This window comes from Rosa chinensis, chromosome 1 (genome assembly GCF_002994745.2).
Source record: "Rosa chinensis cultivar Old Blush chromosome 1, RchiOBHm-V2, whole genome shotgun sequence".
Lineage (NCBI taxonomy): Eukaryota > Viridiplantae > Streptophyta > Magnoliopsida > Rosales > Rosaceae > Rosa > Rosa chinensis.
This window is the reverse complement of record NC_037088.1, coordinates 14295123-14314078: the sequence shown is the minus strand read 5'-3', so window position 1 is coordinate 14314078 and position 18956 is coordinate 14295123. Positions and strand designations below refer to the sequence as shown.

General features: G+C 40.6%; 1 protein-coding gene and 1 long non-coding RNA gene across 2 annotated transcripts; both read right to left on the bottom strand.

Annotated features, from left to right (window-relative positions):
- Nucleotides 1–12479: 12479 nt before the first annotated feature.
- Nucleotides 12480–13312, bottom strand: LOC112197061. The gene is made up of 3 exons (XR_002935545.2): nt 13065–13312; nt 12868–12984; nt 12480–12791 (listed from the first exon to the last, which is right to left on the bottom strand). It is a non-coding gene; the product is annotated as an uncharacterized LOC112197061 (long non-coding RNA).
- A 4297-nt stretch (nt 13313–17609) lies between these two features.
- Nucleotides 17610–18089, bottom strand: LOC112201775. Its single transcript, XM_024342694.1, has one exon. It carries the CDS (start codon nt 18087–18089, stop codon nt 17610–17612), a length of 480 nt encoding a protein of 159 aa, XP_024198462.1.
- Between the last annotated feature and the right edge of the window lie 867 nt (nt 18090–18956).

Here is an 18956-nt window from a genome sequence, read left to right as displayed (position 1 = left end):
CAGGAATCCCAGATCATCTTCACCGGCAGCTCCCCTAGCAGCAACTTGGCTTTCGGTGTCGACTTCGCTCTCCGGCAACACTTTCACTCTCGGCAACTCATCTTGGTGACCTCACCGGTAATCTCTTCATCATACTCGGCGACATAACCCGGAACCCGGTAGCCTTCACCCCTCGGTGACCCAACCCGAAACTCGCTTCCAGAACCCACTGACGCTCTCCAAGTTACTCTCCGGGAATATATCACTCGTCCGGGTTTTTTTTTTTTTTTTTTTTTTTAAATGGTCTCGGCAACCCGGGAATCTGGTTTGGACTCCAACCCGGTCAGCACAGGCCACCGGGGATCATCCGAGCATGGTTTTTGACCCGACATGACAACCTCAATGCAACAACGATCCGGAGACTCATCGATCTACTCAACCCGGAGTCTTCCTCGTCTGGTACTCTACTGGCAGCGCTGCCAGAATTCCAGAACATGCTCCCGGCAGAATACTTCGACGAGCAAGCAAAGCTAAGTCTTCATATTCTATCATCTTTCAAAAAGCATGAGGGGTCGAGTCTTTGCCACCACAGCATGCTCGTAGGCATTCTGTTTCTCTTACCAAACAAATGGCTACTATTTGCTAGCTCAAATATGCCATGCATGTATGTGTTACATTTAACTCCTCACCATGTGGGAGCCGCATTGCTCACCATGTACTCTTCAATACAGTGCATGTACACTCTTTCTTGCTACTTGTATGCAGAGACTTATCCTATAGAGGTCCATATCTCATCAATTTAAAACTAAATCACCACCACGTGTTTAATTGTTCATTCCTTCTGGCCCTCTGAACATTCATGCACTTGTCCACCGACACAAAATACACTCTATTAGACTATTACACACCTAGTTGTCTCATTTCAGTTTGTCTGCGTGCACCCTTGCCCATAGCAATTAGCAGTATGTATAGTCTAATAATCCTTGAGCCTACCAAGGTATTGTATCATAAAGTTCACGCATGCTTAAGATCATTTTTTTTTAGGGGCCACATGCTTAAGATTACTTGCAGGTCCGGTTCAAAAAAAAAGAAAAAAAAAAAAGAAGAAGAGAAGATTACTTTCAGGTCATGAGTTATTAAATTGACATGCCTCACTTAATGACATATCACATATCTGTACATCATACGTAGAGCTAATGGCCAAACTTATTTAAATTGGTACCGTCCAAGCATCTTGCCACCGTCCAATTTCCAACTTATGATAGCTTTTACATATGTTGACCCCAGCTAGACTTTCAAAGACCAATTCATACAGCCATTACATATATGTATCTATGCATATCAAAAGAAGATAAACTTGTACATAGCTGCTGCATGTGTATTAGAGACTAGGCTTGCTCACCCAATGTGAAACTGCCATGCGTTAATTATGCCTACACATAACATGGTATCCATGCTTTCCCATCATGCAATTATAATGGAATCCAAGTATGCATGCCTCTTATTCTTCCAGCAAAGAATACAATTTTACACTTTCAAATGCCTACTCAATACCTATGGTTGGAGTAGTACTTTTGTCTAGTTTATCTGTCAATTTTACATTCGTAAATAGATATATAGTTGAGTATAATTCATGGTCTCTGACCACACAATACAAACTTTACCCACATTACTATATACTTATCAATCGACTCTCACATACAAGCTACTGTTTATTCTACTTATTTGTTTGTTTCAAATATTCAATTATGTGTTACTCTAAAGCCCAGCACACCATGACCACAAATTAATTAGTTTTCATCAAATTCACACTTGCTCATGCTTGTGAAATTCAAATATTTGGTTGTCTATTAATGTCATGCATGTAACCATAACTACGCTATGTTACAACAGGATTGCATGAAGTCTCAACTACATATATTTAGTCAATCTAATTATGTGAACAAAGTTGCTAATCCCTTATCTTATGTTACTCACTCAAATAACGGAGCATCGCTTCCATCAACGAAATATTTAAGTGCTCATTCCAAACAATAGAGCGTCATGCTTGGACAACTCCAACATGATTTGGTATTCGGGTCAATCCCAATTTTCACCTCCTCCAATTAGCACAAGGTCAGTTCTCATTTACACCTTTTCAAATTTAAGCTAATGCAATGGTTTCCATGCTTCAAATGACGATTTCTATAATCTACGCATGCCTACGATATTTGATAATTTTGATATCATATCTATTATGCCTATGTATTAATGTCATGCTTTATTTAATTGCCGGTCAATTAAAATTACTACATGCATACATGCGGCACTAAATAAGTGTAAAATGTAGCACTTAAGATCCTCGCCCCAAGCGAGGTACCCTTTCGGCTTAAGTCAAGGTCAAATGCTTGAATAAATTTCCTCCTATCATGCGAGGCTACTGTCGTCATTTTACCCGGGGCCACGCCACTGGGTACCGGAGGCCAAAGCCACCGAACACCCCAATGGGGTTACTAGGATACAACAATATCATTCTACCCGGGGCCATGCCACCGGGTAAAGGAGGCCTACCGGCCCTCATTCGATCCCAACGGGTCAAGGAGGCTCAAGCCCTCATGTGATCCCACCGGGTCACGACGCTAAAGCCATCATTCTACCCCAACGGGGTTAGGAGGTTAAAGTCATCATTCTACCCGGGGCCACGCCACCGGGTAAAGGAGGCCTACCGGCCCTCATTCAACCCCATTGGGTTAAGGAGGCTCAAGCCCTCATCTACCCTACCGGGTACACGAGGTCCAAACCCTCATTCACCTCAACGGGTACACAAGGCTCAAAGCCTATCTACTCCACAGGGTGCTAAGGCTCAAGTCTATCTACCCCACCGGGTACATGAGGCCTACAGGCCCTCATAAATCCTCTAGTCAAGTGAGGTATCCCAACGGGATAACTAAAGGGTAGCTCTCTTACAAAAGCCAAGGTCCAGTCCCTTGCATCCAAATCCTTGCCCCGAGCGAGGTACACCCAACGAGTAAGCCAATCATTTGCTTTTTGAGTCATCTCACCTCCCGAGCGTTCTCTACACTTGGAGGACTTATTCATACCACTTATCACAAGTGGAGGTAGTACCCGACCGAGACTATCATTGAGCTTCACGCTCATACTTTTCGTGCTATGGTCTATTAATGAAAATATTGAAAATTTTCACCTATTATTGATCGCAACAATTAAATTTCTTTTACATTCCATTAATAAGACCACAGGACAAGACTCACACCCGCTCAACATGAGCGAGCTCAACTCTTACGTTCCCGTTACACATGAGCCAAACAATCGGGTTATGGCTTATACGTTCGGGTTAAGTAAGTTAGCGTTCCTTCCTCTAACCTATCCTTGGGGGACTATCATGGTCACGCGGCTCACGCCATAGTCTCGCTAGTATTGTCAATGGTTACTTTGATATTGGAGCTTCATTCTCAGCCTTACCTGCTTCGTCGAACGTAACCTAAATCCAAATTCCTGTTTTACTACATGACTTGGGGGACTCGGCGAGTAACAACACTCCGGATCCTAATACATGTGCATCATATGCATACAACATATACATATTATGTACGCGTCATCGCTTTCATTACACATCTATGCATCATATGCACTTCGTTATACTATCATAACCATACATTTTTCAACTTATGCGTCGTATGTCAACATTACATAATACGTGCATACACACAATGTGTAACATACATCTCATATAAACATTCATGCACCTCGATGCATTTGACTCAAATGTCACCTAGATTGCCCTAACGCAATCAATATGCTCTTTCTACACTCTTATCTTATTTGCAGGTACTAGCTCGATGATAAGCCACGTGGCACCAACCTACCATGGAACACTTTACATGACCCGGAAGAGTCCCTTCTTACTTACGGAGTTGGGGGACTAGTATGGGTATGGCGTTCAACAGAGTCGTCACTCATACTTGGCGGCATCATATTTAAACTCCCCAACCAAGAAGCGCCTCTTACTCGGGGATTTGGGGGCCTTGTACATGCCTATATTACATACCGCCAAGCATAATCAACGACCTCATAAGTGGGCCCCGCGGCATGGCTAGCCCCACCTATAGCATGCATCCGGTAGACCGACACCCGAGCTACCCTGCCATGGTGGAGGTCGGCCGGTACCTAGTAGGAAGGCCACCCTCCCATGCTCTCCAAGAGGCTTCAAGAGAAGCAATATATGTATTATTGTCCCACATCGAGAATATGTAAATAGAATGGGACTTGCTTTAGCTATAAGAGGAAGTCCTCCCTTTCTTAGAGATGGATGGATCCATGATCCCTATACTTGTATCACTACAAAGGATACTTGGCCTCACTACTAGTGGAATCTCTAAGTGGACGTAGCCTTGCCTCAAGGGCAAGGTGAACCACTATACATGCAGTGTCATCTCTCTCTCTCTCCCTCCATCATGCTTCTTCGTTACCGTATTCTTCAGTAGAAACAGTTGCTTCTAAAGCCCATCACTCATTCTGTAAAGCTTGCTCTTTAGCTAAATTAGGATCGAGACCATCCTATGCAAAGGACACTAACAAACTAATTTCATTCTTATATAGAATCCAAGGGGATTTCGTGAACCGATTCAACCAACTTGCGAACCGCTTAGATGTTTTATGGTGTTAGTTGATGCGCAAACACGCAAGTCACGTGTCGCGCTATTGTCCACTCTTAATGCTGCTTATGATAAACTCCTAGCTCAAATCATATGGCTACGGGCTCACTACCCAGATCATCCCATTTAGTCAATTCAACTTGATAATGCTAGAGAGTTTACATTGAAAATTTTTGATGACTACTGCATATTATTGAGAATTGATATTAGGCATCATATTCCCATGTATACACCCAAATGGTCTCGTGGAAAGCCACCATTAAATTACTACGATGGTAGCCTGGACATTGATAATGCGCACCAATATTTCCGCTTTGGGTTATGCAATATTACATGCAGCTATGCTAATTCGTCTACGACCCACTGCCACTCAATCTTTCTTTGTGTTACGGTTAGTGACTGGGTGCAAGTCTAATATCTCGTACTTGCGCATATTGGAGTGCGCGGTATATGTGCCAATCGGGCCACCACAAGCGCATCCAAATGGGTCATAAGCAATGAATGCATATTTATATTTGTGTTGGATACAAATCTCCAACTATAAGTCCACTCTATAGAACCCTTAACAGGCGATCTCTCTACCGCTAGATTTGCGGATTGTCACTTTAATGAGACAGTCTTCCCATCATTAAGGGGGGATTAGAATGTCAACATTCAACAGGAATTGTCGTGGTCTGTCCCCACTATGTCTCATCTCGATCCCTTAAAGTGACGAGATTACATATACATGCTGCAAACATGCCTACAAGGATTGATTTCCACTTAAGAGGATATGGCGCTACCCAGAGGAGCTGGGCACAACACTGCCGCCATGGATGGTGGCATAATGGCGTCAAAGGCCTTGGGTTCTGCTAGAAAGCGTAGGAGACCCATAGGTTCGATGAATTCTCGCCCTAGGAAGAGAGCGAGTTTAGCAGAACCTGATCCATTGATCATTGATACTCAAAATCCGTCTCATGAGAATATTTTAGATTATGGTTATATCTAAGAGACATCGTTGGGGGACGCCTCAACATTAGAACCAATTCCTGAGAATATAGAGATCTCTACAAACTACACTAGTGTATATGAGGACGTGGGATTATTGAGACCAATGACATTTAACCTAGCTCTATTGAAAAATGCCAACGCAGAAAAAATTGGCCTAAATGGAAAGATGTGTTCTAGGTTGAATTGGATTCACTAACGAAGATGAAGGATTTTGGGCCTGAGATGCCGACACCTCCTAACATAAAATTTGTTGCCATAAATAGGTCTTCGTTAGAAAGGGTGATGAGAAAAAAGAGGTTACTCGCCTCATGGTACAAAGGTTCTCACAACACCCTGAAATCGACTACGAGGAGACATATTCTCCCGTTATGGATGTCATTGCACTTCACTACCTTTTCAGTATGGCAGTTTCTAAATACCTGAACATGCAGCTTACGAAGGTGGTCATTATGTATCTTTATGGGGATCTAGATACAAAAATATACATGAAGGTCCCTAATGGACTTAATTTACCCAAATCAAGTGGCTCTAGACCACGGAGCGCGTTTGCAATGAGATTGAAATGCTCACTAAGTGACTACTTGATTGGGAAGAGATATGATGAACTATACCTGCACGTTTACATGACAAGTTCCTGATTTGCGAATTGTCGCGATTTGTGTTGATAAACATAATTAGAACCCTTGATGATTTAAGGGAAACCGCTGAATACCTGAAATCCTAATTTGAGACGAAGGACCTTGGGAGAACACAGTTTTGTCTCAGTTTAAAACTTGAATACCGTGTCAATGGACGTTTAGGCATTTTGAAAAAGTCAAGAAGCACTCCCATGGTCGTCCGTAGTCTTGACCCTAAGAGGGATACGTTTCGTCCCAGGGATGATGACGAAGACGTATTAGTAGTAGAAGTGCTTGCCTGAGTACAATAGGTGCATTCTTGTACTTAACACAATACAAGACCACACACCGCATTTGTTGTGAACTTGTTGGCTAGATGTTGCCCTGCGCCAACGAGACGCCATTGAATTGGTGTAAAGGTAATGTTTCGATACTTAAAGGGTATGATATATATGAGCTTGTTTTATCCCTACAGAGAGAAAAGAATGGAATAGGACTCCATTGGCCTAAAGGCCGTCGTCCCTGCCGCTGTGCTCAGCTACGCCGCCACCAAGGGTGGCCGGCATCACCCTCCCCCCTTACATCGAAATGATGGTGATGTTTTGATGGGTTTTACTAATGCAGGATATCTCTCTGACCCTCACAAAGGTCGCTCTCAAACAATTTATGTCTTTACCAAGGGAAGCACCACGATATCTTGGAGGTCTACAAAGCAAACCGTTGTTGCTCCTTCTTCGAATCATGCAGAGATTATTGCTCTACATGAAGCAGTGAGTGAATGCATATGGTTAAGGTCCATAGTTGGACATATTTGAAAAACTTGTGGTTTGAAGTCTACCACAGATGAACCTACGTGCATTTGTGAGGATAGTGCAGCTTGCATTGAACAAATGAAGCAAGGTTTCATCAAGGGCGACAATACCAAGCATATATCACCAAGGTTATTTTTTAATCAGCAACAACAAACACTTCTAAGAATTGAAGTAAATCAAATCTGATTACTGGATAATGTAGGACTTATTCATTAAATCATTACTTAAATCCATTTTCGAGAAACATGTGAAGAGTATCAGAATGCGGAAATTATCCGAACTCCCACGATTGTAGCAATCAGGGGGAGATCTCGACATCAGGGGGAGGCATGATGTCTATATGTTTGATCTTGAAGAGTGAAAGGCATGTTGTACTCTTTTTCTCCTCCTCGAGGTTGTTTTTGTCTCATAGAGTTTTTATTGTGAGCAAGGTTTTTAACGAGGCAACATTTGAAGCGCCATGGTGTCATGAAGACATCACGTTTGGACGGCACAAGGGGGAGTGTTGAAGGATATCAAGATTATGTGTGTCTTACCAAACTATGATTACTTTTTATAGTTGTAATAGGAGAGAATGTTCTAGATTCCTAGTTCTAATTTGAATAGGATTCCTTGTACTCAAAGATTATGTACTGGTATCCTCTATATATAGAGGCTCCTATTATCAATTAAAGTTACGACAATTCTCTCTGCAATCTCTTTATTATCTATTTTCCTTAAACAATTTCAACATATTTCATTTGCTGGTACCTTTACTGGTAATCCTACAAATCCAAGCTATGTTCAGAAAAGAATGTGAATTGTCACTTGGTCCTATTCCTATTGCATGGATCATTTGAATAAATGGCCGGCCTTGAAATTAAACTACAACTAAAGGAAGAGAGAGGAAAAAAAGAAAGCAACTGGAAAATTTTCTTCCTTTGCATTTTTTTTTTTATGTAATATCATAAATATTTTAGCCATAATTAAGTCATTCTTTTACCTGGATATTGTTCGTCTCTATCTGCAGCTTTGTGCATGTTAGGTGACTGTGAAGTATGAGCCACTTTTGTTCTTTGTACAACTTTCTTTTGAATCCCACATGAAGTAGGACTAAATTAATTACAACCTCATCCCTCAAGTCACAAATGGATGAATAAGAAAGTTTTCTACGGATAAAACTTTTTCTCTTGATTCCTACCGATCATCAGTACGTTGCAACAACTTGGAAGAAGCATAATTTGTCTATGACATCAGTATTAAAAAAAAACATGACCACTAATCACCAACCAAATCTGAGGCTCATTCGTCATCAAATCATCATCAGATTATCCTCATCCAATTACCATATATTTCATCCTAGTATGATGAGGTCAATTTCACATTCACCATCTTGAATTGGTTATGGGGTTGTGAAAATTTGTAAGGTCCTTTTGAGGCCTGACAAACCAACTTATACGATAGGAAGTATGGGTTTGGTTGGTTGAGAGTTTGAAGTAACGGACAATCTAGCAGTGTTGACTTGCTCTAGTTTCCCCAAATTAGACGACTCGACTTGCTTCTCCAACAGGGCAATGTCGATTGATGTGGAAAAACATGACCAAATTCCCCCACAAAATACTTCGGAAGTCTCTAGCATAAATTTTCCATCCCATGGTAGGGGAAATTGGATTATATGTCACAAAATGAAAACAGAGTTGATTATATGATTATGACTGGTCTCATGGAACTGCAGCAAAAGGTAAGAACAAATGCTAGTACTAGTACTAGTGCTAGTGGTAGTGCTAGTGCTACTGCATTGGAAAGTAAGTATGATGAGGTCAATTTCACATCCACCATTTTCAATTGGTATGGGGGGTTGTAAAGATTTGTAAGTTCCATTTGAGGCCTGACAACAAAGTTATTGGATAGGAAATATGGGTTCAGATGAATCTGCAAATGGATTTTCAATTACTCTGACATAACATTTAAACTAGAACTATCTAACAACATTTGCCACAAATGGATGAGATAGAAGCTCTTCAGCTGTCCACCTTTCATGAGTTACCTCAGCTAGGCAGCCTAGGCACAACCCTAGAAACTCCCTAGTAAGACTCGATATCATATCAGGAATTTTAGGGCCCATTCCATAAACAATGCAGAGAGAATCAATCACTCTAATGATTGTAGAAATGATTATGGGGACGCTTTTCAGTAAGCATTTCAAGAACAATGCACCCCACAGCCCAAATGTCACTAGGCTGTTCTTGCTCATTGTTGAAGACAATCTCTGGAGATAAGTACATGGGCATGCCTCTCCACCTGTTCTAAACTTCCTCATTCTTAGCCAACCCAACTACCCAAGTCACCCAATTTAGCCTTAAAGTATAGCCATCATCATCTTCATTTTCCACGATAAGATGTTATCTGGTTTCAAATCATAGTGAACATATCCATCCTTGTGTATGTGTGTGTCTAACCCCTTTAAAAATGTCACTATGTACCGCCTCACTGAAGAAAAACACAAACTAGTGGTGCAATGTTTCTTTGTATTGAATTGTGTGAAAAGCTTTACAAGTCTTGAGCATATGTAGGCAGCGGAAAAGAGTAAAAGACTTGGAAGAAAAGTCTTCTGACAGCAGACTACAATAGAAGAAAAGTATGGGCCTAACAGTAGACTCTATGCTTCATCATGAATAGACTTGATTCATGTTGATTCATGAATTAGACTTTATTGCACCATCTCTATGCTTCATCATGAATAGACTTGATTTATGTTGATTCATGAATTAGACTTTATTGCACCATGCTGTAGCAGTACCACCATCATGAATTAGACTTAATTGCACCATAGAGGACACCACACCACATGCAAACGTAAACAAGAAGTAAGAAGAAAACCATATTCTTCAATACTCCCCCTCAAGCTAGGTCAAGAGGATTGATTGAACCAAGCTTGCTAAGTATCTTCTAAAAATGAGTAGTAGAAAGAGATTTAATAAAAATGTCAGCCAACTGATCCTCGCTTCTGGTATAATGAATTTCAATCACTATGGATTGAACTTGAGCTCTGATGAAGTGGCAATCAAACTTAATGTGTTTAGTACACTCAAGGAACACAGGATTTGAGGCAATATACATTGCAGCTTGGTTATCATAGAAAAACGACATAGGTTGATTACTGGAGAATCCTAAGTCAGAAAGCAAACCCTTAAGCCAAATTAATTCACAAGCAGAAGAGGCCATGACACGATAGTTAGCCTCAACACTTGATCTAGCAATTACACTTTGTTTCTTACTTCTCCATGCTACAAGGTTGCCATCAACAAAAGTACAAAAATCAGCTGTGCTTTTTCGATCAAGTGCATTTTTTGCCCATTCAGCATCAGCATATCCCACGATGTTTGTATTACCATTGTTTTTTAGCATGATGCCTCTTCCAACTGAACCCTTAAGATATCTAAGGATGCGCTTGACAATGTTCAAGTGAGCATGCATAAATTGACTAACAATACTCACAGCATAAGAGATATTAGGCCGAGTAATGGTGAGCTAAATGAGTTTCTGACTAACCTTTGGTAGTAACTCAAGTTCAGAAGAGATTCACTCTTGATGTGGCGACCCGAGAGAGGGGTCCCACAGCGCCGCGACTCCGAGCCAATGAGGAACCGACATGTCACGAATGATATCCCGATAACTCATCAACCCGAAATCGCAAGGCCTTTTAGGTTCAGTCTGTTGGTTTACAAAACACTTTCTTGGACAAGTCGTTCTAGCAACCAAACAACACATTTTCAAAGGCGGAATTTGAAATGGGCTAAGTGTTGTGGGCTTGCAATCGGAGCCCAATTTGAAAAATAAAACAAATCACTAAATAACAACAAGCATGGGAGACGCGCCCCAGGGTTACGGGTCTCCCGAAATTTTTGGTAAGCGAGTAGGAAATAAATAAATAAATAAATTAATAAGAAAGTAAATAAGCAAGTTACTTCGAGATCCGATAAAGGACCAAAACCATTTCTTGATAAAGTCAATGAAGAATACGCCAAGCCAGGCATGTGCCTCCTCTATAGGCTCCCCGACCACATCCTCGAAACCTGCACACTGTTGTAGGGGTGAGCTTTCGTCCTCGCTTGCCCAGTAGGGGCCGACCCAACCATGCTAGGTTTGAAAATAATAATATACTTGAAAATATTTACTACATAATATTGTGCACGTTTATCGAAAATACTTTAAAAAAAGGCAACCACAAACATTTATTTCTCTTATAAAGCATATGCAGTATGCATCACACAATTTGGAGCTCCGAGATACTTACCTGCCGGCTAAACTCAAACACAACGGTGACCGACTCGGTTCGTCATCTTTCGAGAACCGGCCAACTACTCTGTAGTCCGTGTGACTACAAGTAGCGAAAGTGTCCATTTCCTGGCTCTGAGTCCCCTATGACTGGTTCACTGTCTGTACTTACTTTTCCTCGACAAACATAGGAGCACAGCCCCCTCCGGAGGTTCACGGTTATCGACACCATGGGATCCCTAGGAATCTAAGCGTCTAGGTCCCATTCACTTTCAGGTCACAAGTATAAACATACAAGGGTACAGTATCTCAACATGCAAGTCTAGCCTCGGTTTTCGCAATTAGCAGTTATCAGTTCTGAAAACACATGTATCACGAGGCATCGACTAATGAACAACCAAAAACGTTCTTGCAGGCAACATACTATCTTAGTATAGCATTCTACATATACTGAAAAGCCTCTAACAAGGAAGGGACAGCTCACCCTACCTGGATACGGAGTGCTCGTCCACTTTTGGGTTTGTCCTCGACTATCGATCTTTCATCCCAATCCAAGTGCACATGTTCGAATCCTTTGTAATAAAATTAGATCAATGAGTACATTGACTACACTATAACTCAATTAACCAAGTAATCAAAACATTTATTTAACTTCCTTGAAGTCCACCGAATTTTTCTATTAGTCGTTAAAACCTATTATCCATTCCTGAATAATTCAAATGATTTAGCATATGAATCATTTAGGATATGGTCATTATGCTTCTTGCTATAATGTAATTCGGGTTAACCGATTTAACCCCCCCTTTTTTTTTTTTTACTTAATCTTTAAACCTTAAGCTAATAGATAAATAATAATTACCATTCCCGAATGGTAACATACCCTTAGTAATCCGAGATATGGTAACATTAGAATATTTTTATTTTCTAGCCTTAGAACCTTGTTTCATGATGAACCTTAAATGAGTAAATAAGATCCATCACTTTCTTTATCCTTTAGCATTATTATCGACATTAACTCATTTATCAATTTCCTTCTATGTCAACGTAACCATTTACACATTCATAATCTCATTCGCACCAGCTCATTCACAACATTGCCAATCACCACTCTATTTTACAGTCTTACTTGTCAAAACTGATACATTCTTATTTTCCACTTTTCTCTTGCATTTGACCAACTCACCGCTTTCATTCCTATGTCATATTTCAATATTGGAAACAAACTTATCATTAAAATTCACAAGACCAATCCTCTATACTTCTGACCAAACCAGACTTGTCTCAACAACACCACCTATCACTTGAGCAACAAATACCAAACTTCCCTTCAAGTAATACCCACAAGACCACACTTCAATCGGTACAGACAAGCCACTGCAAATAGAGAATTAAAATACCCAGACCCTTACCATTCTTCTTTTCCAAATTTAGTAGCCAAATCGTTGAAGTTGCATTCTACCACCATTAATCCTTCAGATTCCCTATTACGAAAAATAGGATCAAAATCAACCTTCAATCAATTTCATATTTCACAGAGAATCTGCACATAATCCTTACCTTATCCGATTCAAATCGAAACTGACCCAGCAACTTCTTCTTCTCCAAAAGCTTACTATTTTGCAGACCTCATTTCCTCCAAAATCTCCAGAACACATATTCCATAATCCTCACAGACTTCAAATTAAGCAATCGGGTTAGGGTTTTCAATCTAGACCAAACCAGTAGCTGCAGCTAAAGAGAAACCACAAAATTACCTAATCAAGAAGTCCTGACGATTCCGGCAACCGTGAGCGACGGAGTTACGGTGGTCCACGCGCCTGTGGTGGCGCGTGGGGTGCGTGCGGTGGCTCTAGTCGGAGCTGGAGGTCGGGGGTCTAGGGCTTTGATAGATCGTGAAGCCCTGATTCCATCCTTGGAGGCGTTGTAGCTCAATTTTGATCGGAGGAGACAAATCGATCTTAGCAGAAGCTAAGACTCCGGCATGACTCCGGCATAAGACGTGTACGGCGCTTTCCGGCATCGGCAGTCAATAGGGGTTCAAGGTTTAGACGTCCGGCGAGTTCTGAGTAGAGAAGTGATGGTGGTGTGGCGAGCTGATGGCCGGAAATCAAGGAAAGCCAACGAGCAGTCGCGTCGCTGCTTTAAGGAACCTACGCGGAGGCTGGAGGCGATGCATGTCGACGGTGAGGCTCCAGTTTTGGTGCGGCGTCGACTGGTGGAGGCGATGTGGTGAGGTGGTGGCCGGAGCTGGAGTCTCCGGTGATGGCAGAGAGCGAAGATGAGAAAGAGAGGTCGGGCTTGGGTCGAATTTGGGTGCTGGATCGATTGGTGGTGGTGGTTTTGTGAGATGGACGCCGGAAACTGTGTTTTCTGCAATGGCAGAGAGGGAGGACGAGAGAGTGAGAGGTCGGGGAGAGGGTGGACGCGGCTGCAAGGGAGAGAGGAAGAGAAAAATGAAACTAGGGTTTCCAATTTTTCTATTTATACCCATGTTCGTGAAACGCCCATTTCGCCCTTGCGACGAATTTTCAAACTCTTCTAGCCAATTGTTTTCGGTTTTGGGCTCGTAGCTTTTCTTTTACTCATTTTTAGTCGGAAACTTCCCAAGTTAATCCTCAACTTCATCCTAGGCCCAAAACTCGATTTCGTAAAAATTAAAAATCTAAAACTTTATTACGACTCAAGTTGTTGTCTTTGAAACTCCAATAAACAATCCTTCACTAAACTTCCGTAACCTTCGAGGCCCAAAACAAAGGACTCTGGCCCAAACTTAAATTATAAGGCCCAATAGGTGGTCTTGACACCAAAACAATTTTCGAAAGTCCATTCCTTCACTTGTATCACCTTACGAAAATCTGATTGCCGAAAAATTAGCTTTTAAAATTAAACAAAATTTTTGGGGGCTCACACTTGATATCCAATTGAAGCTTACTATCAAGAGGAGTATGAGCTGGTTTGCAATCCATGATTTTTGCTTCTTGCAAAAGATCAAGCACATATTTCGTTTGGTTTAGGAAAAAACCTTTTTGAGCAGAAGCCATCTCGATACCAAGAAAGTATTTGAGAGAGCCAAGATCCTTTATAGCAAACTTGGTTTGAAATGCTTGTTTAAGAGACTTGATCTCATCTGCATTGTCACCAGTGATGATTAAATCATCAACATAGATGAGAACAACAAGTTTTTCATGAGTGCCATAGCGAACAAAGAGTGAAGAATCAGCATTGCTTCTGTGAAATCCAACTTCTTCAAGAACAGAACTAAGTTTAGCATACCAAGCTTGTGGAGACTGCTTTAAGCCATAGATGGCTTTGTTAAGCTTGCACACCATTTCAGGATCATTGGATTGGGGATGACCAAGAGGAAGCTCCATGTACACTTCCTCTTCTAGTTCTCCATGTAAAAATGCATTTTTGACATCCATTTGGTGTAATGACCAAGCCTGGTTAACAGCAACAGATAGCCATACCCTAACAGTATTCATTTTTGCAACTGGTGCAAAAGTTTCCTTGTAATCCACTCAATAGGTTTGAGTAAATCCACGAGTAAATAATCGAGCCTTGTGTCTCTCAATGGTTCGATCAGAATAGAACTTGGTTTTGTAAATCCATCTACTTCCCACTGCTTTCTTTCCTGTAGGAAGCTTGACAACACTCCAAGTTTCATTGTCATTAAGAGCTTGGAGCTCTTCTTCCATGGCTTGTTTCCAAACTTCATGTTGACTAGCTTTTTGAAAACTTTGAGGTTTATAAGCATTATCAAGTGCATCAAGGTAGGCAGAATGGACATGTGACAGTTTTTGGTAGTTGATGAAATTAGTCATGGGATACTTGGATGTGTAGGCAACATAGTCCAGGAGCCTTGCTGGAGGATTTCTTTCTAGAATTGGATTTCTTCTAGGAGGCACTTGAGGGATAGGCTCAGGCTGTTCATTTGGAACATGTGGCACTTCTTGTGCATGAGGTTCTTCTAACTCATGATCATGAGGAAAAGAATGAATATCATGAGGCTCCTGATTAGGAGTAGGAACAGGCACAGTTGAGCACCTTTCAATATCAGTAGTAGGATTAGGAAGAGGGAACAGATCATGGAATGACTCCCCCTGACCATTAATCACACTTACACTTTGCTTGTCCTCAAGCAAAAACATAAACTAAACTAGCATGAACAAACTAAAAGGCTCACTTGCTTCCTTGATGAGATTAACCATTTTCCCTCGGAGAACCATGACTTAGTGAATTGACTTTTAATTAAGCAATCTTAGAAACTAAATTTTCGAAATGCAAAGCTAATAGTTGGATTTGGAAAGTCATGCTTAACAAAGTATGTGCATATGCCATGTGTGCCACCTTAAATGATTCATGTGGGATTAACTTGAACCACATTTGTCTAACCATCAAACTAACATGGGTATCACTCATTTTCACTCAAATGTTTATGGTTAGTGTTTGCACTCAAAAACAATTCAATTGACATGCTTTCCATATGCTTGCTCTTCCATCTTTTCTCCACATGATCATTGCAGGAAGTCTCTTGGATCACAAGGTCTTTTATTTAGGTTGTAATGGGGCTTAGGTGAGGGGTTAAGAAATGAAAGGAAAGGAAATCACAAATTCTAAGCCTCCTAGTAAGCAATTCTCTTGTTGAGTTTCTTTTTCTCTAAGACTCTAGGTACTTTGTAAAACCTCATTTTTCCTTTCACAAACCCGAAAACTAAAAGACTACAAAATAACTGTTATTCCTCTTTCGTACAATCCACACTCTTTTTGTATTTTTTTTTTCACTCGCACTATTTTTGCACAACACTTTTCTATTTTTTTTTTCTATTTTCTTTTCTTTGGTGACCCTAGTCCATATTGACTTGGAACAATTCTTTTGATATTTTGAACATGTTTCTAGGGTCATCCTTTTCTTTTCTTGGCAACAACCCGTAGCTCACACACACAATAGTACTCTCTACCCATTTCACACTTATTCTTTGAACACTTCCTCTAACCCATTTACAAACACCAAACTAATAATAGACTCACGTTGCTTACTACTTGTCTTAGAAAGGGTAGGAAAAGTGTGTAAGTTTTATAAAAGGTAGGCATTTGTGGTGGTGGAGAAATAAAAATGCAAACACATATTTATATAGGCTCAAGTGGGCTTACTAGTGGATTTCAATTTTAAGGACAAAAGCTAGTTGGCCATGGTAGATTCCTAATGCCTTGGTCTTCCCCAATAACAACTCATGCTTTTGATATGAAGTCTCGAAAGATTTGGAGCAAGTTCTAGATTACATGCACAATGAATTGATCACACAATGAAAGAACTAGTGCATTTGAAACTTGTATGCACTCTCTTAGGCTCAAAAGCTCACATAATTAGGCATAGATAGTTTCAACAAGTTTAGTCCTCATTTTCCCCACATGAATGCATCTAAAATGACATAGGCAATATGAGTTTAAATGCTTGTGAGCACAAAACGCCAAATCCATTTATTAAATAAGCATTGATCTTCAATTATTAAACATGCTCAAAATCAATCAATCCAATTAGACATAAGTTCGGTCTCATCCTCGGGGGTTATTTTGTTTTAGAAACCACGCAAGCAAGCCAACATATTTTTATATTTTTCAAAATGTTTCAATTTTTTAATTTTTAATTTTCTGAAATATGGTACAACAAAAAGTCAAATAAAAATAAAAATGAAAATAAAGAAAAAGGATAAGGAATGAAATTACTTAGTCTTACCACCTCACACTTAAATCACACATTGTCCTCAATGTACAATTATGAACAATTGTGAAACAAGATAGAGGTATAAGACTAACCAAAAACTTTCCTTAAGTTAACAAAAATTGATTTATTAAAAACGGCCTTTTAAACACTTCACACTTAAAACACCATATAGTCCTTAATGTGATATGAAGCTATTAAGATCCTATAAATGTTTTGGCGAACTTGCTTAAATGGCCAAAACTAGTACTACAAACACCTATATAAAGACACTAATTCATGCTTAGGAAAATAAGAGTGAAGATTAGAAAACGCAAACTCTTTGTAGACCCTCCATTTAACTCCATAATGCAAAATAGGTGATAACCAAACAAGGCCAAGTTAGGCACTTGCCATCCATTAAGCTCCATGCATATAGAACTAAAGGAACCTCACACTTGGGCTTTGACACATTTTGCTAGATCTCGGCCTCATTGCTCTTCCACAAACTCTCAAGCTCTTCCTCCTTATTTCTTCATTCTTTTGGAATCCGCCAAATCGGGTTTGAGTTTTAGGACATCAACATGGTCCGGTGTGCTCCTCATATAGATGAAATGTCTTCAAAGTGACCAACTTCCTCAATTGTGTACTTAGGTGCACCGTCGAAGTAAGGCTTGACTCTATGGCCGTTGATTTTGAAAGTTGAACCATTTCTCTTATTTAACAATGTAATGGCTCCATGAGGAAAAACTTCAACAATGGTATAAGGACCATGCCATCTAGACCTTAACTTTCCGGGAAACAACTTCATTCCTGAATTGTAAACCAATGCTTGTTGCCCTACTTCAAAGTGTTTTTTCTTGATTCGTTGGTCATGAAAGGCCTTGGTCTTTTCCTTGTAAATCTTGGCATTTTCATAAGCATCCATTCGGAGCTCTTCCAACTCACACAGTTCAAGCTTCCTCTTCTCACCGCACTCATCCATATGGAAGTTCAATTGTTTGATGGCCCAATAAGCTTTATGCTCCAATTCAACCGGGAGATGACAAGCCCTTCCATAAACAAGGCGGTAAGGAGACATTCCGATTGGTGTCTTGAAGCGGTCTGGTAAGCCCATAAAGCATCATCAAGCTTCATTGCCCAATCTTTTCTTGTGGTAGACACCACTTTTCAAGGATGCTTTTTATCTCCAGGTTTGATATCTCAACTTGACCGCTTCTTTGGGGATGGTATGGTGTGGACACTTTGTGCTTAACCCCATATTTCTTTAATAAGGCTGCAAATGGTTTGTTCACAAAGTGGGTGCCTCCGTCACTAATGATAGCTCTAGCTATGCCAAATCTTGTAAAGATGTGCTCTTTAAGGAACTTGAGTACAACCTTGTGGTTGTTTGACTTGGTGGCTACGGCCTCCATCCATTTACTTACGTAATCAACTGCCATAAGAATGTAGAGATAGGCATGTGAACTTGGGAAAGACCTCCTGAAATCAATGCCCCATACATCAAATATCTCCACTTCAAGCATGTAGTTTAAAGGCATTTGGTCTCTTGAAGAAATGTTGCCTACTCTTTGACACCGGTCACAAGAACTCACGAAAGCGTGGGCATCCTTAAACAATGAAGGCCACCAAAACCCACAATTGAGTACCTTTTGGGCCGTCCGTTTTCCTCCATGGTGACCACCGTATGCATGGTCATGGCAAAAAGACAAGACACTTTGCACTTCTTCCTCCAGAATGCACCTCCTCACTAATTGGTCTTTACATTGCTTGAATAGATAAGGATCTTGCCAAAAGTAGTGTTGTGCTTCATGCATTTGTCTCTTCCTTGCATGGAAGTCGAAAGTCTTAGGAAAGCATTTTCCCTCACTTGCCAAGTAGTTGACTATGTGTGCGAACCATGGAAGCTTCTTTGCAAGTATAGAGAATAACCACTCATTGGGAAAGG

Excerpts from the sequence above, each read along its gene's own strand:
- LOC112201775 (XM_024342694.1), bottom strand. The coding sequence starts at position 18,089 with ATGTCTCCTTACCGCCTTGTTTATGGAAGGGCTTGTCATCTCCCGGTT.